General features: G+C 42.4%; 1 protein-coding gene and 1 long non-coding RNA gene across 3 annotated transcripts; one reads left to right on the top strand and one right to left on the bottom strand.

The window, feature by feature from the left end:
• Nucleotides 1-1,316: 1,316 nt before the first annotated feature.
• CTSL (cathepsin L) lies at nucleotides 1,317-6,353 on the bottom strand. 2 transcript variants are annotated; one of them, XM_069001053.1, is made up of 8 exons: nucleotides 6,246-6,353; nucleotides 5,798-5,933; nucleotides 5,322-5,444; nucleotides 5,086-5,241; nucleotides 4,687-4,911; nucleotides 2,953-3,121; nucleotides 2,494-2,611; nucleotides 1,317-1,719 (listed from the first exon to the last, which is right to left on the bottom strand). In XM_069001053.1, exons 2-8 carry the CDS (start codon nucleotides 5,921-5,923, stop codon nucleotides 1,620-1,622), a joined length of 1,017 nt encoding a protein of 338 aa, XP_068857154.1. In that variant the 5' UTR covers nucleotides 5,924-5,933; nucleotides 6,246-6,353; the 3' UTR covers nucleotides 1,317-1,619. The 2 variants fall into 2 exon arrangements, with proteins under 2 accessions (XP_068857154.1, XP_068857155.1); XM_069001054.1 differs by lacking the exon at nucleotides 5,322-5,444.
• A 5,875-nt stretch (nucleotides 6,354-12,228) lies between these two features.
• LOC138102925 (uncharacterized) lies at nucleotides 12,229-27,507 on the top strand. Its single transcript, XR_011147617.1, has 3 exons — nucleotides 12,229-12,303; nucleotides 22,036-22,158; nucleotides 27,255-27,507. It is a non-coding gene; the product is annotated as an uncharacterized lncRNA (long non-coding RNA).
• The last annotated feature ends 486 nt before the right edge of the window (nucleotides 27,508-27,993 follow it).

The raw sequence follows: 27,993 nt of genomic DNA, 5'->3' as shown, positions 1-27,993 counted from the left end.
TTTTGCTCCTGGACTCTCATTGTGAATGTACAGACCATCGCCATTTCCTTCTGAGTATCAGCCTTTAGAGGACCACCTGGTGAGCTCCATAATCGTTTCCTCCATAGCTTCCCCAAGCAGTGTGGATGCCCTCCATAACTGGCTTAGCAAGTCAACTTAATAGCTAAATTCTAACCAGTATTTCTGCTCTGTGGCTTGTTAAATAGCCACTGGGCTGAGTGAGGCTCTTCTTTTAAAAAAACAACAAACCAAACTTGTCAGGAAATTCAGGTTGAAAGAATTTATCTAAAAGCAGCACACAAACAACTCACAAGTATCCATAAAAATGACAACTCAACCTTGTTTTTCTCTTTAAAAGAGTTTATTAAATGCAACCTAAAGATTTGCATTATCAACAATAAGGAAGTTAATCTTCCATGAATTGTGGTCAAATGTTCCCTTGTGAACATGGCTGTCGGATTCTGAAAAGCTACTGTGCACAAAAACATATGGGTCCACAAACTCAGAACTGGTGCTAGTTACGCTTCAGAACTACACCTCCTTCACCTACAGCCCAAGAGCAAGAGGTGATGTCAACACCAAAAAGCCAAGCCTTCTACCCCTGCTTTTTTGGTGTTTACTAATTCACCACTCTCTGCAGGAACTACTGGTACCCAAACCACACCTGAACAGTAAGTAGTATGTAATAGCTAATACTCATGTTTCAGCAGCAGTGATACGTGCAGAGAAAAGGACATACCGGCCACAGTGTAAATCATCTCACTTAAATCAGCCAGTAAGTACCACAGGTAACGGAGCAGCCCAATGTCACCTTCAATAGGGACAAAATTTCTCCCTCACCCCCCTTCTTTCTCCAGCTGAAGCTGGTACAGGGGGAAAACAGTATCTAATGCCCCACATATCTCCAGAAGCAAGCCCTCTGAGCTGTCCAGGCATGCTTTAGCTGTTCCTCCAAAAATACTCAAAAGGACACAACTGCTCAAACTACACAAGTGTGGTACTTTGACGTGCCACTAAGAAAACACTAACAGAATTGAAAGCTAAGTGAGGATCAGATGCTGCATGCAGAAGATGACAGGACTGAAGGTATTTGTTATGAGACACAAGGAGCCAGAGATATTTTTCCACTTCCCATTTTAACTAATCTGTATCAAATTCTACACTCCTTTTTGTAACAACTAATAGCCATTCCCAGATAGGGCTGCATTTTAGTGACCAATGGAGGCACACATACAGACTCTACCTAAGAGCACAATTTAGGACACCTATTTGACAAAAGTCCCAAGTATAAAAAAACCAAAAAGCCATATCACCTGTACGTAGTGGAACTTAAGTATTTATTTAAAAAGTAAACCTTTGGACACACTGCAATTAAAAAAGAAGGAAAAATACAAAGAATTTATTGGATTAAGCAGTCAAAAGCCAGCAATATTACAAGCTGTTTACATACCAACATTTACATTAATTTAAACAAGTGGCATGTCACCAACATGTAAAATATACTTCAAGAGTTTCAAAAATCAAGTTGAGTTTTGAAAGACACAAGGCTACCGCATGTGAACATGGGTTTGGTCATTCAGTTTAAATCCCCTCTTGTACTGAAATGTTCAGTCTTCAAATTATACAAGTGGATAACTAGCAGCTGTTGCTATTCCACAGTGATTCTTTCTGTCCTTGGCCATGTAGATATATCCTTTGTCACCCCACTTCTCACCCCAGCTGAAAACAAAAGCAAAGGGCTTGTTTACATATTCAGAAGTTACTTATTTACTGCCCTCCCCTGTAAGTGTTTAAAACTGAAAACTGCTGCCTTCCACATTCGAAGAGAAAATCCAAGATAGCTGAAGCCAAAAACTAAAGTGTTTTCCAGCAATTAAAAGCATCCCAAGCTCACAGAAATGAAGAATACAGCCATTCTCTCACGAGGTAGTCACATTGATGTGCAAACCTTGACTACAGGTGCTTGAAGCTCAGACACTGCTCCCAGGCAATTTAAGGGAAGTCAAAGGCTGCAAGCAGAATTTGAGGGTGGTGCCCCAGTAATGCTGAGAACATGAGACAAGCTCATGTGATGTGCCCTTTGGCATTAATTTATTTTCTCTCCAACCTAGGAGGTAACTCTATCTTTAAAGTTAAAGTATTATCCTATTTCACAGAAGTGAGCACCACTCTGCTTCCAAAAAAATCCATTACACCCCCACAAGCAGGCTTCCTCCTGCTCCACTCCTTTAATATCTACTAAGTACACAGGCTGTTTCAGCACTGAGCTCCCTTAAATTAACTGAACAAGCAGAATAAGATGGCTGCTTTGGGCCCACTTTATTAGGCTGTCAGCAGCATGAGTTGGATTTTACCTTTGTCATACCATACAACCTGAAAACAGTCTCCAGATTTCCCACAGACAGATTTTAATTACTCTTGTCTCTCTACCTCTTCCCTTAAAAGTGACAAACTACTTTCTATTCTCCCCTGGACACATGATACTGATCTTACCTGTTCTTAACAATCCAGTATTTCTTCCCATCTACATCTTCCCCCTCAAAGCCATAACCTACGACCAGAACACCATGGTCCAAGTCTTCACTGCTGCAGTCAGGTTCATAGTAGATACCTGCAAAAGTGTAAGTTCACTCATGAACAAAATCCTCTGTAGAAAACCCTTCTCCCTCATGAGAAGCTTTCTGTATTTCGACTTAAATGTTGCACAGCTTTTTGAAAGTTAGAGGAAAGAATCATAAGTTCATTTGATCATGGCAAAAACTGAGAGACAAGTAGACACATAAGCAAGAGAAATACATGAGGAAAAACATGGAATTAAAATGACTTCTGAATTATGTCCTATGTCACAGGATCATACCTGGGGTTTTTTCGTCTACAAACTGTAGGGTAATGAATACTGAGTAATTAAAAGAAACCCAGTTCTCTGAATGAAAGTAATTAACAAATCCCCACCTGACTGATAGAACTGAAATGAAGAATGGCCTGCATCAATAGCAACAGACACTGGACCCACAGCTGCAACTGCTTTCATGAGAGCTCTTTCGTGTCCTTGAGGGATGTCAACAAAACCAGTGTCATTAGCAGCATTGTATTCTGCCTTGTAGCGACAGTCTTCATCATCCTAAGTAGAGAAAGCTGTAGTTATTACACAGTTTTCCATTTAACACACAGGTCAGTACAGAACCACCAGACATTCTGTGACTTCACTGCTTTGAAAGCAACAGACTGAAGAGGATCCAATTGCCTCAGCAGTACTTTGCAAGGAGAACAGATGGGGAATACAGAACTGCTTCCTAGTTTCCCAAAAGTACAGAAAAAGTAAACAACAGTGGGACCCAAAAAATCCCCCCAACTTTGCTGGGGTGCAGAGGGCCATCACATTCTGGAACTCTGCCCTCTTTGGTGCAAATATCTTTACAGGAAGGAAAGAAGCCCAGAATGCATTAATGGGCAATGGAAGAGAGCCAAGTATTCATTAATTACAAAGCAATCCAGAAACTGCTCATTGAGCAAGCACTTAAAATCCACAGTTTGAAAAGCTGTACAGAATGATTTGGAAGTTAGGAATTTGTATTACATGACCTTACATTTAACATTTGGGGGTGGTTTGTTTGTTGTTTGCTCTCTGGTTTGGTTTTTTTTTTTTTTTTTTTTTTTTTTTTTTTTAAAGTGAAGCCCTTTTTTAAGTGAACAGCTGATGTCACAAACATTTACCTGAGGAGAGAGGTGAGGCCTAGCTTGGAAGTCAGGTCACGTGAAACTGAAACAGATTCTAACAAGCACATCCTTCTGTTACCTGCATTATAAGTTAGTACTAAAGTTGTTTCCCCAGCTAAAGGAACACAGACTACAGCTCAGTTGCTTACTTTTTGTACTCAGCAAGTTAGGCACTTCCTATAATCAACTGGGATCTCTGGAAAGCCAAGATCGGGAAAAATTGAGATTACAAAGACACAGGTGAACAGGAGCCCTGATCAAGGCTGTTCACAACAAATGGTATTTTGCTATTGGCCATTTAGACAGCACAAAACAAGCTGCAACAAAAGATCCTCCATAGTGAACAGAACTCTTAAGAGGTGAAAACCACAAACAATGGGCTCTCAAGTGATACCACAATTGACTACTGCTCTTTCATCCTCTTGAATCTGTTTAACATTTGATGATCACTAGAGGGATTTTAAAAGCCTGTCCACTATCTCCATTTATGCACATTTAATCTAGAAACAGAACTCAAGGCATTAATAGCAACTGTTGTTAAAAATCCAAATAACACTAGCCACAAGAATTAGGTGTTCTATAGGTAGCAGCTCTGTAATAGGTCAGTTATGGGAAGATGAATTGCTCTCCTACCACTAAGTAGCACTGTTGACAAGGGCTGGGTTCTTGGTTTGGTGTGGCAACCAAGATAAGGCATGACAGAAAGGCAACAACGAGGGGGAGGAAAAAGAATACTTGCTCCAGTTTTTCTAACTGGTCTGTCAAGATTTTGACCTCAAAAACCAGTGCAGTACGGGATTCCTACTGGGGCTAGCAGTCAATGCTAGTTCTCTTAGAAAAGATGCAACAGGACTAACAGATGTACTGATCTCTATACATTTGCCTTTCTAGGTATGAGTTTCCCAACACACAATTTTTTCCATGCAAAAGACATGACACCTGCAATGTAAGCTCAGCTACTACACTCACCTTCGCAGTATATGGGTAGGATTCCTCTGAATCAATGCCCCCATTATCCTGCACGTATTGGAAAGCCTGGTCCATGAGACCACCATTACAGCCTTGATTCCCTTCAGGGCGAGAGCAGTCCACCAGATTCTGTTCACTCAGTGAAACAAGTCTGCCAGTTTTTCTGAAGTGCTGCCCTTCAAGAGCTCCTGTTGTGCTGAAAGCCCAGCAAGAGCCACATTGACCCTAAAGTATAAATTGAAATCAGAAGTTACAAACCCAGTTACAAAATGGTGCTTAGTTTAGTAAGCTTGTACCAGGCATCATTAAACAGGTACAGTATTTTTCCCCTATGAAAGTGGATGTAGCATTCAGGAAACTGGACCTGTAACCGGTTACAAATCTACCATGAGACAGTACCTGGTCTTTAACTGGAGTTACATATCCCTTCTCTCGCCAATCTACTGATCGTGGTGCTTCCAAGAAGTTGGGCTCAAGAAACTGGGACCCTCTGTATTTTCTTTCTGTCTTCTTGTGTACATAACCATTCATCAGCTGTCTGAACTCCTCAGTTGTCTGAGAAACAAATCAATATATGGAATCACTATGTATTAAATGCCACTACTTAGAACTGTATATTATGTCTCTATACATACCATATCTCCAAACTGATTCATTCCCAACTTGTAGCTATGTTTTCCTAATGCATGATCCAGATTATGGATTTCAATCATTTTCAGATTCTTCTCCCACACCACTCTCCTCCAGCCTTCCTCTCTCTAAAGGGCCAAAAAAACAGCGTATTTCAAGGAAGCCATTCCAACCAAGTTCGCTTGCACGACAACAAGCTTTTTAAGGCTCATAATACTCGGGCAAATGTACACTACTCGAACGGGAAGCCTGAACAGCGTTTAGGAGGTGGTCTTTTTGCCGCCCTCATAACAAAAACAGCAAGTACAGTGCAGCTGAGTCAATGCACAAACACAGGAAAGGAACCTGGGAAGAGAAGGATTATGCTTCCCAAGAGCTGCCCATAGCCGGCGTTGTAACAAAGCAGACATGACTCAGCTGGCGGGGCCCAGCTCCGTGCGCTCAGCGCTCGCCCAGCAGCGCGCGTACCCCGGGGGCTCACCTCATGATAGTCCTTCTTGTGCCACGACTTCCACAGCTGCCAGTGCCCGTCCAGCTCGGGGTCCAGCCTCGGCGCGCCGAGAACCACGCCCAAGCAGAGGCAAAGCGTGGTGAGGAACGGGTTCATGCTGGCAGATCTGCCAAGGACGGAGGAACAGCGGTCAGGCAGGGCGCCCTGAGCGCGGGGGGATGCCAGACCCGAGACCGCCCGCGCGTCCTCTATCAGCGACTGGCGGGAGCCGAGCACCCCGCGCTGCCCGCCCCGCCCTCGGCCGTGACTGTAAACAAGATCGGGCGGCGCGGCCGGGAAGCGGGGTGCACAGTCAGCAGCCTCCCGAGGAAGCGGCTGGAATGGCGGACCCTTCCCGGCAGGACCCGCCCCACGGATGGACAAGGACGCGGCCGAGGCCGGCCCTCTCACGCGTCCTCGCCTCACAGCCCACGCTCACCACGCTCAAAGACCGCCGCCGACCTCCTCTCTCCCGTACACAACGACGCTCGCCCTCCGCGGCCCCTCTTATCCCGCCGCGGCCGTGCCCGCCCCGCCGCGCTCATTGGCGGCCGGGCCGGGCCGCGCCTCCCGCCGGGCCCGGGGCTGGGCGGGGTCTGCCGGGGCTCCCCTGCATCACTCCCGGGACGGGGCCGGGAGCGCCTGGAGTGATGTGGGGCTGGTCTGGGCCCGTCCTGCGCCGCCGCAGCCGCTACGTTGGCCAGTGTTTGTCCAAGTATTTACTCCGCGTGCTGTCGGGCCGGAGATAGTGGCAGCACGCTAAGGCTGGTGGAATTTAACCCGGAGGGACTTAAAGCAGGCAGCTGGCAGAACGAAGGAAAAACTAAGTCTGGAGGCAAAGAGACACGAATGGCGGGTTTTGACAGCCCTAGCCCTGTCTCTGTGCTCCCGGTGTAGGCTCCTGCTCGGGTCAGGTTGTTGAGGCGGCTCCCGGTGGTCTCTGGCCCTGCGTGCCCCCCGGCAGCCCGAGCCCGTTCCTCCTGCCTGGGAGAGCTGCTGCCTTTGCATCTCTGCCAGAGGTTTTGTTGAACACGGCCAGCAGGGCCACTTCCATGAGGCTGGCACCAGGCAGGTGTAAGGAAGCATCTCCCACTGGGCACAGCGATATGGCGGTGACACTGCTACCAGAAACATTTCCAGGGAAGTCCTTTTATTCCCCAATGTTTTAGTATCTGAAAACTGCTTTATTGTTTTTTTCTTTGTTTGGGGATTTTGTTTTGGTTTGGTTTTTTGTGTTTGGTTTGGTTTTTCGTTTGTTTTCCTCTTTTTTTTTTTTGCCTCTGGACCCAAGCTCAGTAAAAAGTGTTTTAACACCAGTGTGGCTAGTGTTTATGTTCATAGCATCCAGTAATACCTGCTGAAAAGCACTGTGACACCAAGCATTGCAGCGCATATGAGATACTAGAAGGTTTATAACGTGGACTTGGTTTTCATGTAAGCAGTAGTAGACAAACTTTGATTTTTAACAGGGGACTTGTCTACAGTAGTAAAATAACTGCAAGTTGGGTGAGGTTCATCCTTAAACCCTTGTAGGGACAGCATTGCTGAAGGCTTTAGCTTATAAACTTGAGAGCATGTATTTAGTATAAAAATCAGGGCTTGCAGACTGTTACACAAGAGTGAAAAGGAAGAAATCATATGATACGTACTTCTCACTTTTTTGATGCCTTAAGACACAGTGTGTTGCTAAACCAAGCAATACATGTTTCCTTACCCACGTAATCTCAGGAGCACTCTTTGACCCAAGGAAACCTCACAGAGCCAAATAAATAAAAATATGTTGGAGGGGTTGTCTTGTCTTTTTAAAGTACTTGTGCAAGTTCCCTATGCATTTGTATGTTTCCAGCATGAAACTTTTCACTTCATAATCAATACACATTCAAATACCTCAGGAGAGTTAGATGTAAACCATCTAGTTTGATTAACTCATAATTAGGGATTTTAAAAAATTTTGGGTTATGGGGTTTTTTTTAGATATGTGTGGCATTTGAAAATACTTAACAGCTTTTTGCTGACATTTTTTGTGCAATCAGATTTCTTGGTCTCGTTTAAGTTAGCTTTGTTTGTGCAATTGTTTCTAGTATTGACTGAGCATTGAAAGGCTAAAAGTAAATTATCAATGAACTATGGACAAGGAGTTCTTTTCTTAAAGGACAAGCTGGCATGAGAGGAGGTAATGTCTAAATTACAGAAGGTCTTGCACCATAAGTCACATGTCTGCTGTTCTGTAATGTGCCCTGAGATGCACCAAGACAAACTGATGCTTTTCTGGATGATATGAGGTCCCGTCTCTTTGGGGGAGTCACCATGCAGTCAGCTAACATATGATACTACTGTGCTGTCTCTCCTCCTGAGCACTCTTGGTGCACGTACACACACACAGAAGAGTCAGATACCATTTTTACTATGAAGTTTATTTAACAACTGTACATAGGGAAATCTTAGCTGAGAATTTGTTTAAATACTTGAAGGAGACAGGAATACTTTCACCTTCAGCATGTAGATTTAGGCTTGTACTGAGTCATAAGTGTTGTGTGGCTATATCAATTCCTTAGATATTTTGCTAAGGAAGTTTGAGAGCCCAGGTGGAAAAACATAAGCATATGCAAGGGAAATCAGCACCGCAACAGCCATGGTCAGAATTTGGTCATCACAGGAGTGCCATTTATAAACCTGTGATAGGAAGCTGGCCTAGAACTACCTCAAACACCTGGATGCACATTTCCTCTCTGAGAATTTTATTATACTGCACCAGTGTAAACACTCACAGCCATGTTGCAGCAGCTGTTCATTATTTCAGGGAAGGTAAAAAACACCATATTACACAGCTACTAGGCATCTCTCTGTCACTGTCCCTACTGCTTCTGCCTGTGCACCACGATACGTTCACAAGCCAAACTGTAAGCCCAGCGTGGTGATGGTCTGCTAAAGTGAACAGAGGGGCAGTGGCAGCAGTTACAGTTAATAACTGGGCAGATACTCATAGAAATAATTTTCCATCAAACTCTTATGCTGCAGTCACACCAGCCACAGTAGCCTTTGCTCAGTTGAAAACATCTCTGTGAGGACTGAGCAATGCACTCCTAGGTTAGCAGAGAGGAGTGAAATCAAGAGCTCCTTCGGTTCCTCTGCTTAAAAGCTCAGCTGATGCCATCCAGTTCAGAGGAGACCTAGCTAGCCATGCTAATCACAGTAGTCAGAGTTCTGTCTGCAATAATCCAAAGATCAAAACTTTGAAGGAAGATACTTGTCCATTACTTTAAATCTCCCCATTTCAGATGATAACTTTTGAAATTGTTTTGAAAAAAAACCCAGCTTTTAAGGAACTGTACATATGCAAAACTCCAGCTCTTTTGCCAAAGGCACACCACTCTTCCAAGATGCAAGAACACCACCTTTTAATAACTAATCATGTCACTATTGCAACAGCCAAAAGTTTGCCAGCTGCACTGTAGCTATTAGGCCCTACAAGTTACCAGATAACACAGGCCATCCATTTCTAAATAGTGCCAAGAACTTGCATAGCAGTGTGTTGCCTCTGAAGCTGATGAGCCAATTCAGCATTGAATCTCCAGGGACAGATCTCATCAACATGAGATGTGCTGTTGTGCACATTGCAAGTGTGCAGCACAATGCTCTTCCCTTGGAACCAATCTACTTATTTGAAGCCAGGATTTTGAAACTTTTTTGGTACTTCAAAATCCTTGCCCTTCTTTGTTCTCCTGGTACAAACACAGAGGAAGGAACCAATCTGCATCTGCCAGAAGACAACCCAGCAATCAGAAAAGCTAAGCTCCTTTGTAATGGCAATTGACTTGCCAAGCTACAGGAGGCTGGAAGTATGTGAAAAACATCTGAGCAACGTAAACAGAATAAGCTATGTCACACTCAACTGTGACAAGAAAGCTGTGTGCACAAGCAGCTCCCCCAGACCAGCAATCTCAAGGTAACTCATGAGCCATGATCTTAACTGAAGTAAAAACAAGTAGTCTGTTTGTGTGCCATGTTATCTAAAGAGCAAAGGTAGGACATTTATTTTATTTAGTCAAAGTGTTGGATGGATTTTTGCATTACTATTGAGACTAAACTCAGGATTTTTATTCCTGAAATAAAAATATTGAACTTGCTTACTTAAAAAGCTGTGACTGTGAACATTTGTTTATATGAACATTAAAGTCATATAGCTTACAATCTAGTTTCTGTCATTTCACCCTACTACACTATGGCTTAAGAATAAACTTCTAAAGGAGCATGGTCTCAGTCAAGATGTACTTTAAAGTGTTATATAGCCTAAAATGCAAATTACTGTATTTCATAGCAAGCTTTCACTGACCAGCTTCTATTAGATGGTACCAAAAAAAAAATAAAAAAGAAAAAAAGAAAAAAAGAAAAAACAAATTTAAAAATTAAAGTCTCATATGTACTTCTGTTTAGCCAAAAATTTATCCAGCTTAGAAAATCACAGTTATATTGCAGAGAACACTGTGCTAATTTTCATCCCAGAGTCTGGTTTGTGTGTAAGAAATGCCAGTCATATTTGTCTTTAGGAAAATGAAACTTTAAAAAATACAGGCCAACTTTCTTTTCTAAAAAATAATCACGATTTTCTTCTACCTTATGGCGAAATTCTTCTTGCAGGAAAAAAGCACAGTTAATTTCCAAAACTGGAGTGACTACTTCAGAAAGCTGGGAGGATGTGAGAAGACAATTGCAGTAGGGATATCCCTATGCTGCGTGTTTTAATATTCATTATTAGTGGCACACTCAGAAAAGCTTTAGAAAATGCAGATATTTTTAACCTAAATTGATTTGAGCATGCTTGGGAAAAAGGCTACCAAATAAACATGAGCAGTTTCTCTTCTTGTATGCAGTTCCATGAAAATAACCAGCTTTCTCCCTGGCCTAGGCATTCCTCCCCACGGATCTGAAGTGGCTCTGGAGTTTAGAATGTCCCTCTGGGATTAACAATGTTCATTCATAAGTAACCTCTTAAGAATCTTTGGTTTTGATTCCCCCTAGCAAAATATAAGATTCAAACTGCTTCAGCTGGAGCATAACCCATAATGAGGTTAGTTGGATCATTATATATCATGGTTAGAAAAGGAAGCAGCACTTTCTTCAAGGGAGCCCAGATAGGGTTCTGTGAGTGTTCTGAAGACCTGGGAGATGGCTGAGGAACAGTGACACAATCCTTCTGAAACACTTCTTTGTTTTCAGCGGTCTTGTGATCTACCAGAATCACCATTTCCTCACCCAAGTGCTAGATAAGAAACCGCATTCCAGCTTCTCTGCTGGCCCACAAGGCAGAGACGACTTCGTTTGCATCTCAATGTCTTACCTAGTCACAGGAGTTGGGAAATGATGCAAGGGATTGCTTGCCTTGCAAGAAAGACTGGGTGGGGATCCTCCATTACTTCAGGGCTAGGGTTTCTCAAAAGCAGTATTCTGTTTCTGTGAGGTTTTTTGATGAAGGTATCTTTTTGTATGTGTGGGGGGGAAAAGGAGTTCTTTCGTTTTCTTATTTCTTTTGCCTTATTTTTTTTTATAGAGGTTAAATACTGAGTCACGTTTGAAGTCAGCTTTGAAGCTTTGACCATGGTGTAACTCACATACTTAAAATTTAAACTTCAATTTGATTGATTCCTCATTCATTACTTAGGGTCTCCTCCTGATTTCTGACAGGTAGTAATTTCTGAGTTTTGGGAGATTTGTGATTTTGAAGGCTAACTGGGAGAAATAGTGGGAGTATGCAGGGAACGGTCATCTTGAATTGTTGATGTAGAAGTTCACAAGTATAGAATAATTTTCACATTTTATTGATGTTTCTTTAAAATTTTAAGGTAATTGGTGTTTTTTCCTTCTTATACTAAGAAGGATATGAAAAAAATACTCAAAAGTACTTACTGTTTCCTGACTCTCCTAATTTAAAATTTTATTCTAACAAGCTGGAAGTTGTAAAACCAGTCTGTATTGTAAAGTTCCTCTGACTGAGATCACTTTCTTACTGCCCATCTGTACTCTACAGATCACAGTGAAAGCATTTTAACAGATTTCAAAGAAGGTGTGGGGAGGATTTCACATACTATTTTATTTGAAACCACATTTTGTTTTAAACAATGATCCAACATTTCTATTTTGAGAGGGAAACAGTAATAAAGTTCAGAGAAATATAAATCTTTTAGTGTTTGACTAAGATGTTTGTATTTCTGCACGCCATTGTAAACAGTTGCATAGCATGAAAGACAAATCTGTCTGTCTCCTGTTGTTCTTGGAGCAGTAGTGTCTAAAGGGCAAGCTGACATGCTGGAAAGCTTTTCCCATGATAAGGTTAGAGACTATGAGTGAGGTGAGGAATTATTTTTAAACTTAAAAGTTACAGGCTGGGCTTCATTAACAGATCATGTGAGAGAAGGTTAAACAAAAGCTGCTTGCAGAAGAGGAGAGAGGCTATTGAAACAATCAAATACGGGTCTAAAGTTTGTTTTCCTGAAAATCAGGTAAGAGCAAAATAAGTGCATGTGCTTTTGGGGTAAGAGCAATGGTGACTCAGACCTGCTGTTATTCCTGCTTTACAAACAGAAAGACTGAAGAAAGAAGAAGCAGTAATGTGCAGTTGTGGCCACTGCAATCAAATGAACGACTATGAACAAATCACTGTAGGCTCTTCAATGCCACGATTAGCCATGGTAAATCGTAACGCATCACATCTTTTTTTTCTATTTCTACCAGTCTAGATAAATGCAAGGGTTACCTAGTTTGGGGAATACGAACACATATGTGATATAAATGAGTGACATGAGCATTGCCCTGTCTGTCTCTGAGATTCACTTGAAGCATTCTCAGCCCACTGATCCCCAGGAGGCTGGCAAATGCTGTCAGATTTACATTATAATTTCAAATATTTTAATAACTGCTTAATCCCTGTGGCAGACACACTACACCAGGTCTTTTATAGAACCTTTATGGCCACCAAGGACCTTCTTGATCGGAATCTTCTCACTATCAGTAGAGCAGAATTTCTTTTGATCTCTCCTTTGATCAGCCTCAGCCCATGAGGCATCCTAAATGTATGCCACAAGCTTCAGGACAGCACGGCAGAAGGCAAGTGACTTCTGCACTGGTTGTTCATTTGCCACTGAAAGTGAGTGTGTGCAAGAGGACATTCAGCTGGATATGAGGTGAAGCTGATTTAGTTAGTGGCCAGAATGAAACAAGATATTTTAGGAAACTGTTTCACATCACAGCAGTGTCTTGATGGCTCCGTGACGAGGCCATACACAGTGCAGCAGCTGTAGAGCTGAGGGCTGAACTCTGCTTCTTAAACTAGTCTCATGAGCAGCTATATATAAGCTTGTGCAATTTCCTCTTGCTCCATATGGAAACATCCACAGGGATTTTACTAGACATTGCCCTTGGGCTTGAAGAAGAGCACAGTGAATGGCTGACACAATATTCATACAAACAGTTCTCATCCTTGTCACCAGAGTTTTCCTCTGCTCTTATAGTAGGCTATCCCTTGGTATGTGTGCATTACCAGAAAAGTGGGCTGACCTGGAGTGGTCGTGGCACCAGCCTACAGTAGCTTACAGATGTGCTGGACTGTGGCCCAGCTGCCTAATATTGGGACCTGCTCAAGCCAAGTGTCACCATTCACATGTCAGTGTCCTCTACCTGTAGATTCCTCCCTCCCTGAGCTCTATCACTCAAAGTCAGACTTGGATATTAGCTAAGTAAGCTATTTTACACACCGGCCTGCAAACAACTCATTACTGACCATATCCATGATTTAATGCAAAAATTTGGCCTTTGCCCATGGCTGGAAATGTGGTGATGAAACCCCTTTGTTCAGCAGCTTTCCCGATGCTGTGTACCTGGGTTGCCTTCTGCTCTACTGCCCCCTGATAGTGGTCCCAAGCCATCCCATTAGCATGAAGGGCAGACACTTGAGCACACACTGCAATCCAAACAGACTGCCGGCTGTTTCCTCTCCCCCAGCTGACTTTTTTTTTAAGGACTTTGTTTTTTGGCTAAACAAATAACTGCTCAAAACAGAGGCTGTGTTTAAGGGCTTTGCCAGGGTGAATGCAGTCTGCTCCAGCTACCGTGTCTGTTAACAAAGGCTTTCCTTGCTGCAGGTTTCAGTGCAAATTTTCTTTCTGTATTTGACCACATTTAAGAATTACACTGCCTATTGCCCAGTTTGCAAGTCTTCAGTTGCCTTGTTTGTCTGAAGGGGACTGGAAACATTAAATCAAAGAGTCATAAAAAAAAGTCTTTAAGAAATAGCTTAGAAAATTCTGACTTAGACAACTGGCTTTTCATGTTAGCTTTCAAACTGGAATTGATATAAACATGTTTTAAATGGTACCAGAATGTCTAGCATGGATGTGTTTTCATGTTTTAGCTCTGTAACATGTCCTTTTCACCTGGACTTGAGGCAAGTTTTGTGCCTGTCTGATGATCCGGTACAAATCCAGTGCCACTGAAGTTGTTTGCTCCTCCTGTGGTAACCTCAGTGAGGTAGAAGTTCATCTCCTCAGACGTGGGCCCCTCTGCTGCCAGTAGTCTTTCTCCTAATCTTCCCTCAGATGACTAAGGTTGTCTACTGATGGCTCCTCATGCAGAGTGAAAATTAAGACAGACAAAGGACAGAGTTGCTAGAAGTGACTGATAGTTGGCTTAAGCAGAATATATGGGATTTTTTAACGTTTCCCACAACTTTTCTCTTACACCCATCAAGTCAGTTCATAGTCCTTTATATGCTCTTTTATGCCTCAAATTCTTCAAAATAAAAACAGCAAAAAATAAGTTCTTCCTCCCCCCTGCCCCTAAGCTTTATCACCAAGACCATTCACTCTGTAAAATTTGATTTCATTAAGTGTTAGCCTTACCTTATCACTATCCTTTGAGAGAAGCAGAGGTCAGCAGCCACCCTAGATATTGTGTTAATGCACATTGTATGGTTTTGGCTAGATCTTGACTGAAGATAATCAAAACAAAATAAAAAAGAGATAATAAAATACCTCACTGTAATGGTACCACTACTAAAGGCACTATTTTGCATTGTTTAAATACCTTCCTCTTCCACGAACATTAACTTACAATGCTTTGTTAACCAAGACCTGTGAGGGAATAAGGGATCAAGCCTGAAAATAATTCAGGACCAGTGTCTCTGTGAAACCTTCACACAGCTGTCAAGACTTGTTTCTACATGTTTTCCTAGCTAGAGCCTGGTTGCAGAAACAAATTTTTTGGGATTACAAATCAGCATATATGTCACTGCAGCACTGCCCAAACTTTAGTGGCAGAAGATGAAAGCCAATTCTCAAACTGATTTTTTTTTTTTAAATGATAAATTGCTAGTATGTTCTTTGAAAAGGGCCTGAACCATTTGTTTTATGCAAAACACTGGAAAGACAACAAGAATTCATCAATGATTTGTAATTCAATTCAGCTCAGATGTAGTTCTACATCCTGACTTAACTACAGGCTTGAAGGAGAAAATAGCAGTCTAGAAATATCATGGACTGGTGAGGTCTTGGCTGACTTTTCGCTGTTCTCCTCCTCACGCAGAGATGTCTAAGAGGATACTGGTTACTTGTTCTCACATACTAGAGCATAGTTCACAGATGCTCAGCTGCAGGGTGCAGTGAGGGGTTTTTTTTAAAAGACTGCAGATAGTAGGGCTGTGACTGGCTCTTTATGAATCCTACGCAAGGGAGAAGTGTCATGAAGGAACAGTTTTATCCTCAGGTTCCTGGACAACCTTATCCTTACCTTCAGTTATGTACTTGCAGTTGTGTCTATGCATAATTCACTTGCTTGTTGCCTGTTTTCCCCATGTTTCCATTTTGTTCCTCTCTCCCACTGGTTCTGGGAACCACTAGGGTTACCTCACATTTCTCAAACAGCTTTTGAATTCAAGAAAATATTCAAGTTTCACATGAATCATAGTGAAGCACACAGTGCCTTACCATGCATCCTTACGTAGGCTGAGCTGAAAGTGTGCGAGTAAGAGTTCCACTAGGTAGGCAATGCAGAATAAATGGTGAGATTCACACTTGTCCTGCTCCCACTCCCTTAGTCAGACCATCAGTACCTTCTGTTTGTTTTTTCCCCCTAGAGAATATCAGACCTAGGGCACCATGTCATCCACGTGTCTATTTCCCTGCTATATCTTTTGAAGACATTAGCCATCACAAGTCAGATGTGAAAGGGAGAAATCTCCAACTTTCCTGGAAGGCAGCTTTTTGATAGGAGAGAAGAAAACCAAACCAGAGCCTCTGCTGGGAGAAAGCCAGGGAGACTACAGCTGCCATAAACCAGTGCTTGGCAGCTGCACTGCAGTGTTCCCCAATCTGAGCATCTACAGCTTCAATCTGTGGCACAGCTTTCACTTGCTCAGTGAGGATGGGAAGAGATACAGAGAGAAAAGAATGAACAGGAGACAAAAGAGAGCCCCAACAATAATGAAAATTCATTGGTTCTGCCCTCACACTACTTCTTCTGCCATCCATGTTGACATCTATCTCCACAGCTGCTGTCTCATTTACTTGTGGAAGATCCCACAGCTACCTCTGTGTTATTACTGAAGCCTGGTAGATTCTTGGAATGATGAATTGTAGCTAAGAAGAGCAATTCCTACCTGTGCTTCTTTTGTAAAGAAAGTGAAGTGTGTTGAAGCAAACAGGCAGTGCAATATCCTTGTCTACAGAGCTCAAGACTTTATACTGCAAGCAGGCATCCTACAGACAAAGGAGGAGGCAAAGGCAGGATGAGTTTTGCTTTTCTGTTTGACTGTTTCTGATTAGGTGAAGTCTTCTGGGGTAAGCGAAATCACTGAAAATTGAGCATCCTGTGACTGCCAAGTAAGGTGTGACAATGTGCTTCTCATCAGTAACAGAAACCAACAATGATAATAAACATCAATTGTTTTCCTAAGAAAGCATCTTAGAAAAGCAGTTAGGATGAAAGAATAATTACAAAAGGTCAATACATTGCCTGAGTAGTCCATTATTCAGTACACATTTTAAAAATAGAACACTATCCCATTTCTATAGATGGCATTTCTTCAACAAATGGCTGGAACCTCCAGTCATGCCAGTTCTGAAGAAAAACTTGTATTATTATCCACAGAGGTGGTCTCATATAATTCTGTCAATTCACTCACATGAATAAACTACACACACACACTTTAAAATGTTTGCAGGACTAAGCCCTAAACACCTAAGCTGTCTGCTTCAGTGGGACGGAAGAATTAATTTTTTCTGCTCAGGGAATAGCTGATAACACTAAGTCTTTTATGCACTTGTAATGCACTGCATCATTTTTTTTTCCCAGCACTGTAGCACTAAATTTCAGGAATACTAAAATAAAAAACTAATTATAAGGCACATAAATGCACTCTACTGAATGAAGTGTCTTTTGAAGAGTGTATAATTTAAGACAGTATTTCTCAGAGGACTAAATGGAGAGTAACTTGACATTTTTTGACACCTGACTTGAGAAATTAACAAATTTCTCAGAGTTGTGTAAGCAAATGTTATGCTGTGGAGGCCAAGTGGAACTGTTAAGAAATTTTCTTCCTTCCCCAAAGCTACTGTGAAGACCACGCAGCAGTTTTTTCCAGGGTTACTTTCTGCAATGCAGTATGTAAGGATCATTAGTGTTTTGTTTCACACCTGTACAAGTGTTACAGCAATATTTCATAGTTATATTTATATATATGTATCGCCAGTGTCCAAAGGGTCCAAACTGAGGGCTTGAATACAGTGAATCTATGGTGGTGGTATTGCTGTTTGTATACCACGTGTTTCATGACAGAAGGAATCTCCTCCAATCCCTCCTGGTTTCTTCTGTTAAAAGTTATTTGCACTGTGGAGTGCAATATGTGTGCTTATTGATGTGCGGAGGAGAATGTTCTAAGCATCACAAGCTGAGCATTTTCTTCAGGCAGAGTTGATGAAGCTATGCTACTCAGATAAGATTAGCAGAAGATTAGCAGTCACATTACTTGTACATGGAAACTAGCAGGGTTAGGGCAGAAGATCAAAGCTGCTGTATTACAGAGCCATTACTTGTTATGGCTTTTTTTTTTTTTTTTTTTCCCACTTGTCTTTGAGCCTTGCTTTATGCTTTCTTGTCTTACCATCTCTGTAGAGTTTTTTTTTGTCACTGGAACAATTTGATTTCTTTGGAGCTTCCTCAGACTGGAATAGATGTGTTTGGTTTGTTGCCTGTCCCCCTTCTCTTTGACTAAAAAGTCATCCCCTGTGCTGTAAACATCCCTGCAAACCTTTGCTTTGCTTCTTCTCAAGTTGTTGCCCAGCTATCTATCTACATGAAGGAGGTAACTGAAAGCATGCAGCAGAAGATGGAGTGGAGAACAGTGTCCTCCATAGTGCCTTCTTTGGGACAACCACACTCACATGGTACCCATACGGTACCCAGACTGCTTGATCAAGAAAGGCATTATGCTTTCCCTTTGAGAAACAACTCCCAGACTCTTCTTGCTGCTGCAGAAATAGCATGTGCCTAGATACATTCCCATCCAACCAAGCCTTTACAGAGACATTTAAAAGTGTGGAGCAGGAGCCCTGCTAGCATGGTGACTTCAAATGCATGTGCCCACACATGACTTCCTTGGCTAGCAGCTATAGCAATGAAACAAGTTTTGCCAGTAGCTCGGGTTGACATAGTCTTTTTTCCATTAAATAGGTCACAATGTTGGTTTTTGATTTGTGCTCTTGTTTACCGAATTCTTACCCTGGCTGACAGATAGCCTGAAGGCATGATGTTGCAAAAGGACAGTGGGATGGCTGAAGGTCTGATGAGAGATGTGTCCCTCCTGCTGCAATGCCCTCTCTATCTCCCCAGAAGCCCCTGTACAGACAGACTGGAGGTGAGAGAGGGGAGGACATGGGGTCAGGGCAAGTTGCGCTATGCAGTTTGACGATTGTGCAATGCTGCGTCCCCAGGCAGACTTGAGTCAGTGCAGCAGTGCACTCCAGGATCTCCCTGCACCAGACACCTCCCCTTATTTTACCAGATTGCATTGCACACAGGCTGTGCAGGAAATCGGATGTAAAAGATTTGTGGTTATATTGCAAAAAAAAAAAAGAGTGTGAAATCAGCATATTTATCTTATGGAATGGTCAGATGAGAGAGCCCTCACCTTCTTTCACGGGTGAATTGTACAGATTGTGCCTCCAAGGGTGATGAGGGACAAAAAAAGACCATCTCTCTCACCTCCCAACGGCAAGTGTGCTGACAGGAATCGAGGAAGAATTGTAGAACAGCCAGACAAAGGAGGAATGTGGCAATGGTCATTTTGAAATAAACCTGTTTGTGACAAGCAGTGACTGTGGCAATATTTACGCTATGATTCATACCAAAGTGCAGCACCTGCAGTTCTAGTCTGGATGACTTTTAGGATAGAAGCAGCAGTAAATACTATTCTAATGTTTAATAATGAGCAAGCAAGCAAGTGTCAAAGCTGCTCTTGGCTCTGGGACTGCATTTACTTAGAGTAGGACTTGTGTAAGAGGTGGCTGGAAGCATCTTTACACTGCCAGGTGCATGCTGCTTGTAACTGACTCACAACAGACTGGGGTTTGCACAGTTGCCTGTCTCTATTCAGTTGCAGTCTCTCTTCTCTTTTATGTGACAATTGCAATTGCAAGAAACTCTTAGCTGGCGTATACCACATTAGAGCCCTTTGAGAATGCTCTCAGAAAGTCCCTTCCAATGCCTCCCACTCCTCCTTGATGACTGAACTTTCTTACCTGTGTCTATGCTAGAGAGCCAGCAACAGTGTCTGTGTCTGTAAGCTGCAGGCAGCTCCTGGAAGCCTCCTTACAGAGAGATACAGGCAGGTTATTCTCTCTGTACTACTGATAAACAAACTGCTACAGCCAGGAAGACATCACAGATGCTTTGTATGCCTGGTTATTGTTGAAAGGCATAGCTTTTAGAAACTCATCAAATTCCAGTGGACACCAGCGGGAGTTGCATGTTGTAACACTGCAATAACAGCTCTTTTGAGGGAGTCAAAAAGCCAGGTTCCTATTTCTTTACAGAAACTCAGCTTCAGAATTTGGGACTGTACTCCCTCTCCTGCCCTAATAATATTGATAAAAACCTAGTTAGTGAAAACGTACTGGCTGTCTTAGCAGGGGAAAATGAGATCAGGAAAGGGAGAGTCTACAGATTATTTCCTCCAAGAAGATCTTTGCTTCCATCAAAATCTTCAACATTTGGACTTCTCATTTTAGTCCTCAAAGGTGCTTAGTGGTTTTTCCTACATAAAATACTTGTGCAGGGAAGTATCTTCACACAGGCTGGTTGGGTGACTCCTCTGCTTGACACTACACATACTCTTGGTTTTTCCCTGTACTTAACTATTGAAGTTAGTTTTGAACAGTTTAAAGAAAACACCCTTAAACATTTAAGCAGGAAAAAATAAGAAAAAAACCCCAGTTTTTTAAACAGAAAAATGACTAATATAAAGCCTGGAAGAATTGCTGACTGTGGGAAACCTGCTTGCTTACATTTTCCCTTCTCACCTGTCTCTAATTTTCCACTTGAAGGAATTTTTATTTCTCTTCATTTCCATTTCAGGTTTCTGTCTTTTAAGTCAATGCACATGTATCTCATATCCTAGCTAGTGTATTTTTTTAATTGCTGGAGAGGTAAAAGTTGTACCTCTGTGTAGATACCAAAATGCTGCTAGCAAGGATTTTCTTGCTATTTTCTAAGTCCATGAGGGACTTTTCTCTCTCAGAGAAGAGGTAGCAGGGAATGTAAACAACCAAACACCTCCAGCCTTGAAAAGTCTTGTTTATGGTATAGTAGAAAAATATTTTGACAATGGATGTTTTAGGATTTTAGCCAATCACCCCCAAGGGGTGGCTGGTCCTTTGTCCAATTAGACTATGAAGAAAAACGTCTATAAAAGAGTTTGTAAAATAATTAAATAAATCAATCTTGCTGCACAATTCCTGCCTGCTGGATCTTCTTCTCCTCCTCGTCCCTATGGCTGCGGGACACGGTGATATTTTGGAATGCACTTTGGAAGCAGGTGTAAAGGCCACTGTTACCCACATCTGAAGCAATGACAGATCTTTTGCCTGTCCAGAACTGTACAGCTTTTCTCCATAGCACAGCCCAGTCCTTTGTACTTATTTATTTTGATGAGTCTGTACATTTGCTGTATACATGAAGAGGAAATAATTCAAAAATACATCTTTCCAAAGCCCTGATAAATTAATGCAGTTTCCATACACAGTAAATAAAAGACAAAACCTACAGAGAAATAGAATTATAAATAGCTTTCTGTACTCCTTTTTAATACACATACTACTTAGAGACTCAAAGACTCTGGAAGTTGTAAAAATGAATACCATCCTCCATTCACATGAAGTGTGACTTTCCCAATCTGCACATCTTCCCCACAGTGCAGAAAACAACCTGGGACAGGGAGAATTGTGAGGAGGCTGCATCATTGATAAGTCTGCAGCTGATACTGTTACACAAAAAACACCTGCTTCCCAGCGAGCAGGGTCAAATGGTGAGGGGTGCTGTAACTTCTTCAGTGAGAAAACGTGGACCGCTCAGAGTTCACCCTGATCGACAAACAATTTAGCTGCGATATTGTCCACAGTCTGGTATCCAGCTGCAATACCTGGGAAACCCACCATCCAAAAGCAATGCCTTAATCCTTGGTCACACTTGACCTGGTATCGGGGTCCAAGCTGATACCTCTGCTCTAGCTTCAGGGTGGTGCCTTTCTTGCAAGGCTGTTCCTGGAGCATGGCCCCTGCAGACAACTGGGGCCATGTGCCAGCCACAGCATGGCAAGGCCTGCTTCTTTGAGGGTGAAGAGTGAATAGATTAAATGAAGACCGTTCTTCAGAAGCAGGATCACAGAACAGCCCTTAAATTCATCAGGGTTTTTTCAAATACAGGAAAATGCTTTCTGACTCACTGACAAAACTAGCATGATTTGTTGGCTTCTTTTATTAATGTTTTCCCAGACAGAGTCATGTAGACTCAGGTCTTGAAACCATCAGTGGTATTGGGTGTGCAAGAAATGGAAAATTGAGTCTTGCTTTGTAATAGTACTTTGAATTTAAAATTAACCTTGCTCATTATATTGGCTTAGGAAGCAACATTTGCAGCAGCTGCCGCCTATCTATAAAAGCATGCATTTTTTTCCCCTTTCTTTTCAGACTGAAAGGAAAGCAACAAATCCAAAAGCCAATAGACTGAAAATATCTGATGGGTATGAGGAAAGAGATGAAGTGGGACAGATGACACACTGATTTTTGAGTTTTGCTCAAAAATGTTTAATGGTGAGTAGTACCACATTTCTTCTTCATGTTCTGTGCCTTTCCATCCACACCTCTATCTAGCCTCTCTCCTCCCAGTTCTTGTTTTGTTGCAGCATGTAAAGCCCAGGTCCTGTTGAGATGGGGTGGTAATGGCTTACATCTGCACCTCTGTGACAGGGCTGGAGGACCAGCATACCCTATACAGCTCTTAGGAACTTAGCAAAAGTAATGGTCATTTGAAAGCTTGAGAGCTTTTGCAGCACTGAGACTTGAACTAGTTTTAGAAACATTGCATGAGCTGAACTGCATCCCAGCCCTTGCAGGCAGGGCAGGACTATAAACTGTCAGCACACCACAGAGGGCTGGGTCAAGGATGGACTCTGTGACTTCAGCAGTGCCACTGTGGCACAGGCAGGAGCACAGCAAACTTCCTTTTCCTTTCTTCAGTACTAACCGTGCCTTCATCACCTGATGAACCGAATTAGCTGTACCCAGACAGCCTGAGGAGAGGAGGAAAGGGCTGTGGATGTCACTCTATATTTGCTAACAGGAGTAACCTAGTACTGAAGGGAGGGCACTGAGTCAGGAGAGGTCAATCCCACAGTGCTGCATTTACTGTGCTGTCCTCTCCAGAACAGGTGCTGTTGGTCTCAGGGCTTGCCTTTCTGGTTAAACATTCTCCATAGTACAAACTCTCCCAGCTCACCTCTGCTAGGGTTTCTGCATTTGGGATAGTTGCTGTTTCCCTGGAAGTGGTGAGTAGAGGACTGTTTTAGTTTCTGCCAAGGGCCACTGTCATCTAGACAGTTTAACCAGAGCTTATGGAAATACTTTTAGCTAAAACAAATACTGGAGTCCCACCTTTACAGAATTTGAAACTATTTATGGATGTGGTTTATCAAGCAGTTCAGGCTGATTTGAACCAGGATTAGCGCTGAAAAAGAGACATTCTGGCCCTTCCCTCTTCTGTCAATTCTCATTTCTGCTCTAAGCTGTAGCAGCAAGTTCATTGGGCTGCAAACAATGCCCTGAAAAGCCAAGTGACAGCTTCCTGCTGGATGAGTGAGCTGAACTGGCTGAGCATGCCAGGTACTAGTGTGAAAGACTGCAAAGCAAGGGTGGATAGGACAGGTCTTTCCCTTTTAGTGAAACACAGCTTTAGGTTAGTTTAAGAAGCTCAGGAAAAATGGACCATCAAAATTTACAGTGTTGAGACTAGAGGGCTGACTAATGGCAGAACTTGGTTAAAATCTCTTCTGTGGCAAGCTAGGCAGAGATTCACACCAACCAGAATCTAATACACCTAGCCTAGCATGTACATATCAGATATAAACTCTCTATTACTCTCTCTCCATTTTTGCCAAAATATTCTGGACTAAAGTAAAACTAAAAAGTAAAAAAAAGAAAAACATGAGAAGTACAGAAGTTGCTGCAACAGAGTACCTAACCCCTGTCATCTGTCCTGACTCTAGCTGTAATCACACATGCACTCTCACACACCAACTACCCTCCAAACAGGAGACGTCAGCCTTGGTCACATTTGTTGATCAGTTGCCAGCAGTCTCCCAATCAAAACACATGGACTAAGGCTTTGAACTGTGGCTATCATCCAGAAGAGCACCTGCTCCTCTCTGCCTCAACCGTGTAGTTATGTTATCTGCTGCATGCTTAGTTTTGTTTACAGTTTCCCACTAACCTCTAACCATGCTTCTTTTACAAGCCAGCTTAGGTAAGCTGAACAGAGCACTTAGAAGCTGGCAGAATTAGACTCCCTCTTGCAATCAATCTAAAGGGACTCTGTCAGAACTGGACGTACAGGGCTCTCCAGGAAACCATACCAGAACATGGGCTGGCTTTAGAAAGAGTGGCTTATTTTCCAGGTGCCTTGTTTACCCAGACTACAGATAAACGAGAGCCTCCCATTCCCAAGACTCTCTGCATCATGGGGAGTAACGAAGAGGACTTGTCATTGCCTCCAGCTGCCATTTGAAACTGTCTCTGCTCCCTGCAGAAAGCAGTGTAGATGTATTGCAAAGGTGAATGCTGTTTTCTAGTCTGATTGTTTCAACACTTAATTGCTCCATTCCCACTCCCCAAAGCGTTTTATTTACTTGGTTTGTTGGAGCTGGCAATCACAGGTAGGCTTCGGGGAGCAGAGGTTAGGATGAGCACATTTGGCTCAGATTTGAAACTGTCTCTGTAATTTGATGGACTAAAAGCTGGAAGGAAGGACTATGCTATTTATGATATAGCTTGTGGAATTTGTTTCCTGTGCAAGAACATCATCCTTTTTTTGACCCTAGACTCTAATTTCAGTCCTTGGCATCTGAACACTGCACCTTTGATCAACATCTACTAGTAAATAATATTCCCAACCATTCGACAAGGTCAAAAACCACTCATTTCACACATTTCCTTCTTTTTCATATTCCCATTCTACCTTTATCACCAGTCTCCTTCCATATAATTAATAGAAATAGCAGGAGATGACAAAGAACATTGAATAAAGTCTCCCTTATTTATGGCTTACACTGCAGCCCTCCTCTCTCCACAGGGGCATCCAGGCCAGTCGCTTTGTCATGTCAACTACTGCATCTCTGCCCATCAGGAATAAGACAGTGCTCGTCCTGGCTAATGCTGGGAAATGTGAGGAGATAACATGTCATCTGAACTTGCCTTTACCATAATACTATGGCTGTGGCTTTAAATACTTTTTACTGTATAACATGATTTAGCCAACATTTCTCATCAACCGGGGGACTGATTCAAACACTAATAAGAGGAAGGACATCCTCACAATTAAGCATGTGTCAGATGAAAACTAAGTGGCAGAGGAAGTTTAATAACCTTGCACCACACCCTGCCTGATGGCAACAGAGCACTCAAGAAATCCCTGTTGTTGGCAGTGCTAATGAAGGCCTTGTCTGAATTGCGAACATGACACAGTGTGTCTCCAGCTGGGATTTTTAAGTGTTGGGGAGCACCCTCTGGTCCACAGTAGGAAGTCTTTTGCTTGGGCATACACAGGAAACACTTGTACCAGGCAGAGGAGGCAGAAATCAGTTTCTCTTTTGGTGTGAAAGACTGCTCTTGGACAATGTTTACATTGAGCAATTCCAGCCCAATTTCTTAGTTGTCTTGTTTCACAATATAGCCAAAATCACTTACACTACAAGATTTCCATACTTCACTACATTTCCTAGATTTGAAAAAGACAAATGAATTGACTTGGCAGGTAAATTTTAAAACTGGAAGTTGCAGAGAGAGAATACAAACAGCTCCTTGTTACAACTGAAATTACTGTATTTGCACGTGATCCTACTGCTTCCCAAAATTGTCATTAGCACTGTTTGCACACTTTACTTTTTGAGGTTAACCTCAGCACAGGCAGAGAAATATAAGCCCCTGAGTTGGCTGTGATTAGGTCTGCAGATCAGTTTCTCCAAGCTACAAATGGAAATTGGCTCTAGTTCATGCAAAATGTGGCTCTGGGCCTGGTGGATGTTAATAATAAGGTTGCAGTGGCATAACAGTCTTCGTACCTGCTGTGTATGCGTGGATGCAGGGCTGTAAATTCCTGTTAGGGAAGGTGGCCTTCCGTAGATACAAAAATGCTGCTCGCAAGGATTTTCTTGCTATTTTCTAAGTCCGTGAGAGACTTTTCTCTCTCAGAGAAAAGGTAGCAGGGTATTTAAACAACCAAGCCACCTGCAACCTTGAAAAGTCTTGTTTATGGTATAGTGGAAAAATATTTTGACAATGGATGTTTTAGGATTTTAGCCCATCACCCCAAGGGGTGGCTGATCCTTTGTCCAATTAGACTATGAAGAAAAAAAGTCTATAAAAGAGTTTGTAAAATAATTAAATAAATCAATCTTGCTGCACAATTCCTGCCTGCTGGATCGTCTCTCCTCCTCCTCCCTATGGCTGTGGGACACAGTGATATACCCTAGGGCCCAGGCCTGCGGTAATAGCCTTCCTTCACCCTGCCCTGATGGCAGGGAGGGACCTGACTGAGCGCTGCAGGGGGCCTGGCCAGGTTGTTCCTCTACACCTCCCACATCGTGGCTTCGGCAGGAAAACCCAGGCACCCTAGCAGAAGGGTGTCATTTTGCCTCCCCCTCTCCAGAGGGAAGGTGTTGGGAAACACTGCCTGTGGGAGCCCCGCCATCCTCTTGGCCCTTGTTCTTGGCAGGTGCAGGGTGGGGAAAGGTTGCCATATTGCCTTTGTCTGGGGTCCGCCATCTTGTTTGTGTTCCTGAGGGTGAATACATTTTTGTGGGTAAAACACCCTCTCTCTTTGTATACTTTTTGTATTCATTTTGTTGTTATTGTGCGTTTCTTATTCCATTGCTTTTTGCATTGAGAAAATTGTTATCTCAGCCCATAGCCTCTGCTTTTGTCCCTCCCTTACTGGAAGTTTTGGGGATAAGGGGAGTGGTTTATTTGGGTTTAATTTCCTGTTGGTGTTAAACCACAACAACTTCTGTCTGTAATGCAAAGGCACACTGAAGTCATGAGTACGCTCTAGTATTGCTATGTAGATGTGTAAAAAGGAGTTGTGGTTCCAGATTGATAGTGGATTACAGGAGTTTTTTCTACCAGATTTTGAAACTAATTCTTCTAACAACAGAAACAATTTGGATATTACTCCACTTAGCAGTCAAAGTAACAGTTGGCAGAAGTTTCTCTTAGGAGATTATGGAAAATTTCTGCCAAAGATTATGTTTTTCCATTGGAGAAAACTTTTCTTTTGGAGATTTCATTGAAACAACATCCTAAAAACAATGTGCATCAGAGATGACGATGATAAATATTTGCTGAAAAGTGGCTTCCAGCAATTTTATATAAATTGGCTTCACTTCTGGAAATGAAAAGGTGTAGTCCAATGAACACTGAAAGAGTCAGAAATGCTCCCCTTAGTGCTTAATGCAGTTGTACAAGTACACATGGACATCAAACTTGAGTTTAGTGAGGTCCCTTTGTGATTATGAAGTCTGCTCTTGAGCTCACTGGTGGAATGTGAAAAATGCTTTAAGTCTAGCACACCATAAAGAAAAACATAAAACAGTTGCACCTCTATTCTCTTCACCAGATGCCATTTTTGGTATTTACAGGTATATCCATGGGAAATTCAGAGATCATATCCACACTGCACAGCTGAATTTTGCTGGAGTTGGGTACATGGTTGAAGTGATGGTAGAAAGAGGCCCTGGGACCATCATGTTTATCTAACAACCACCCCATGCATTTGCTTTGACCTGTGCTCTCCTTCCGTGCAACGCCTGGCTCACCTGGTGCCACAGACAGCATTTCACGAGTGATGTAGCATTCTTCCCTGCAGTGAGTAATTTAAAGCAGAAAGGTGAGTCTGGTAAGGGAACTGTGAAAATACTATTCTAGCACAGTAGACTGAATGTTTAAATAACTGAACATCCTTACTGAAGAAGAACGTATAAAACAAGCCAGAATTTCTCCCTGGCATGCTTTTCTTTGGTGGCTGTGGGAGGTCTGTAGAGCTTTCATAGCCATGATAGTAAGAAATAGGACAACTGCATGGTTCTAAGTCACAGGTGGGGAAGTGGTTCTTCCTGTAACTCTCCTTCACCTTCTGCTGAAAAATATTCTCCCTGTTTTGCTAAGTACAAACCAACAGTATGTCTTGGAGAATGAATGGCAAATGGGAAGTCACATGGTACCTTTGTATTCATCTATTCATATCTGTCCTGTAGACCCAAATTCACACCAGTAGATTAGGTTCCTTTCTGTATTTTCCCGGGATGGTAGCAGTAAGTGCTTTGCAAAACACTTCTTATCCAGGTGTTATTACCTGGGATAAAAAGGCCTGGAGATCCT

This window comes from Aphelocoma coerulescens (genome assembly GCF_041296385.1).
Source record: "Aphelocoma coerulescens isolate FSJ_1873_10779 chromosome Z unlocalized genomic scaffold, UR_Acoe_1.0 ChrZ, whole genome shotgun sequence".
NCBI classification, from domain to species: Eukaryota; Metazoa; Chordata; class Aves; order Passeriformes; family Corvidae; genus Aphelocoma; species Aphelocoma coerulescens.
The sequence above is the reverse complement of the archived record's forward strand: the minus strand, read 5'-3'. Positions and strand labels throughout refer to the sequence as shown.

What these genes read in the sequence shown, in the direction of transcription:
- CTSL (XM_069001053.1), bottom strand. Translation starts at nt 5,923, where the DNA reads ATGAACCCGTTCCTCACCACGCTTTGCCTCTGCTTGGGCGTGGTTCTC. An exon ending in TGAATCAGTTTGGAGATATG is followed by an intron (nt 5,242 to 5,321) that starts GTATGTATAGAG and finishes TTTGTTTCTCAG; the next exon opens with ACAACTGAGGAGTTCAGACA. An exon ending in TAACTCCAGTTAAAGACCAG is followed by an intron (nt 4,912 to 5,085) that starts GTACTGTCTCAT and finishes TTTATACTTTAG; the next exon opens with GGTCAATGTGGCTCTTGCTG.